This window comes from Leptonychotes weddellii, chromosome 4 (genome assembly GCF_054177405.1).
Source record: "Leptonychotes weddellii isolate Sample4059 chromosome 4, ASM5417740v2, whole genome shotgun sequence".
In the NCBI taxonomy this organism is placed as follows: Eukaryota; Metazoa; Chordata; class Mammalia; order Carnivora; family Phocidae; genus Leptonychotes; species Leptonychotes weddellii.
Window position 1 is genome coordinate 151151202 of NC_138372.1, and position 2335 is coordinate 151153536.

The 2335-nt window shown below is 35.2% G+C and overlaps 1 protein-coding gene across 1 annotated transcript in view; it reads left to right on the top strand.

Annotated features, from left to right (window-relative positions):
* Positions 1-1705, top strand: part of LOC115936639 (putative olfactory receptor 2W6) — a 29517-nt gene extending 27812 nt beyond the window's left edge. Inside the window, exons 4-5 of the mRNA XM_081816801.1 lie at positions 395-428; positions 1676-1705. Coding sequence (XP_081672927.1) covers positions 395-428; positions 1676-1705 — 64 coding nt within the window. The remainder of the gene's footprint in view (positions 1-394; positions 429-1675) is intronic.
* Positions 1706-2335: the final 630 nt, after the last annotated feature.

Consider the following 2335-nt stretch of genomic DNA (forward strand, 5'->3'; position numbering starts at 1 on the left):
AAAGTGTGAGTGTGGAAGGACAAGACTCACATGTTCAATGGATAATGGGATCCAACATAGATCATAATAATGTTCTTGAAATACGCCCAGTGTGACAATGAGCTAGAGCAACAGCAATGTCTTCTCTCTTGTATCTACCATTATGGTGTCATACACAGTATTTTCACTGCCCCCCAAATCCGCTGTGCTGTACCCATCCATCCCCCCTCTCCCTTCAACCCCTGGCAACCTCTGATGTTTTTACTGTGTCCATAGTTTTGCCTTCTCCAGAATGCCATATAGTTGGAATCATACAGTATGTAGCCTTTATAGATTGGCTTCTTTCACTTAGTAATATATATTGAAGGTTTCTCTATGTCTTCTCACCATGGCTTGATAGCTCTTTTTCCTAAAGTGTTGAAAATATTCTACTGTCTGGATGTACCACAGTATGTTTATCCATTCACCTACTGAAACAAATTTTGGCTGCTTCCAAGTTTTGGCAATTGCAAATAAAGTTGCTATAAACATCTGTCTACAGGTTTTTGTGTGGGCCTAAGTTTTTAACTCCTTTGGGTAAATACCAAGGAGCACGATAGCTGGATTGCATGGTAAGATTATGTTTAGTTTTGTAAGAAGCCACCAAACTGTCCTCCAAAATGCCTGCACTACATTGCACTCCTACCAGCAATGTAAGTTCTTCCACATCCTCACTAGCATTTGGTTTGTCAATGGATTTTGACTATTTTAATATGTGCAGAGTAGTATCTCATTTTAATTTGCATTTCCCTGATGACATATGATGTGGAGCCTCTTTCCATATATTTATTTGCCATTGTGTATTTTCTTTGGTGAGGTGTGTGTTAAGATCTTTGGCCCATTTTTTTAATCAGGTAGTTTTCTTATTGTTGAGTTTAAGAGTTCTTTGTATATTTTGGATAACACTCCTTTATCAGATATGTATTTTGCAAATATTCCTTACCATGTTTGTCTTTTTATTATCTTGATAATATCTTGCAGAGCAGGAAATTTTAATTTTAATGAAGTTTAGCTTAACAATTATTTCTTTCATGGGTTCTGCCTTTGTTGCTTTATCTAAAAAGTCATCAACATCATTTAAATTTTCTTGTAGTTTTGTGTTTTACATTTAGGTCTGTGATCCATTTTGAGTTAATTTTTGTGAAGAATGTAAGATCTGTCTCCTTCTCCCCCTCCTCCTCCTTCTCTCTCTCTTTTTTTGTATGTGGGTATCTAGTTGTTTCAGCACCATCTGTTGAAAATCTAAGTACATTTTAGGTGTTATTTAATCCTTATGAAAACCTTATGAATTAAGTGCCCTCATCATCCCCATTTTGTAGACAAGGAAACTGATAGCAGAGAGGTTTAGTAACTTATCCAAGGTTACTAGAAAAGGGTGGAGGTTGTATTTAAACTTTGAAAGTCTAGGTTTGTAGACTGCAATTTTAACTACAGGGCTAATGTTGTTAATTCTTACCAATAATTATAATAATGATATTGATAATCACTGCTATTTCTTGAGCATTTTCTATTTTATTAAAGGGACTTTGATAGGTGGTGAGTGAAACACATGACACCATTTAGTTTCTCGAAAGAAATAAAATATTTTATGCATATATTATGTATATCTATATATTGTTTATTCTGCTATTGTTAATTTTATAATCCTGTATCACAGATAGAGAAACTGAGACTTAAGGAGGTTTAAGTATCTGCTAGTAAGTGGCAGGTACACTCTTTGAACTGAGGTCTGTCTGACTCCATAACCATGTGCTCAACTGTCAGGTAATACTTTGCTTTTGGAAATTTAGTTTTTTCAGTAGTCTCTGCTGCATCCTGCAGGTCTTTCCCAATAAAAGGAAATAAAAACTCTACCTGAAGCCTAAAGATGGGATCAAGAATCCAGTATCTCCTTTAAATTGTGCAATTCTAGCACATGTAGTGTGGTTTTACAACTCATCCCAAATTGCATTTATTACTCTTGTTCCAAATACAGACCATAGAGACCAAGTAGTCCATTTCATGAAATATGGGTAGCAGGAGTCTTTGGGTTTTCTAATGGGGAAGCAGAGGATGTCAGCAATAACTTCCCATGTTTCCATTAAGATATATTATTGGTGCTTGCATTCATGTAGTTGAATCCATAAATTTATAGAGAATTATACTCATTTTTTTCATCCCAGAAGTTGAAAGTTTCCAAGTAGGAAAGTAAATTGACTTTCAAGTAATTTTCTTAGTTCATTTATGTTGAGAAGCCTTTTACTATCTGAAGTTTTCTGAGTGTAGCTCAGAGGCAAATGAATCTTCCACTTTAAGTACCATGAAACATCTGGGAGTT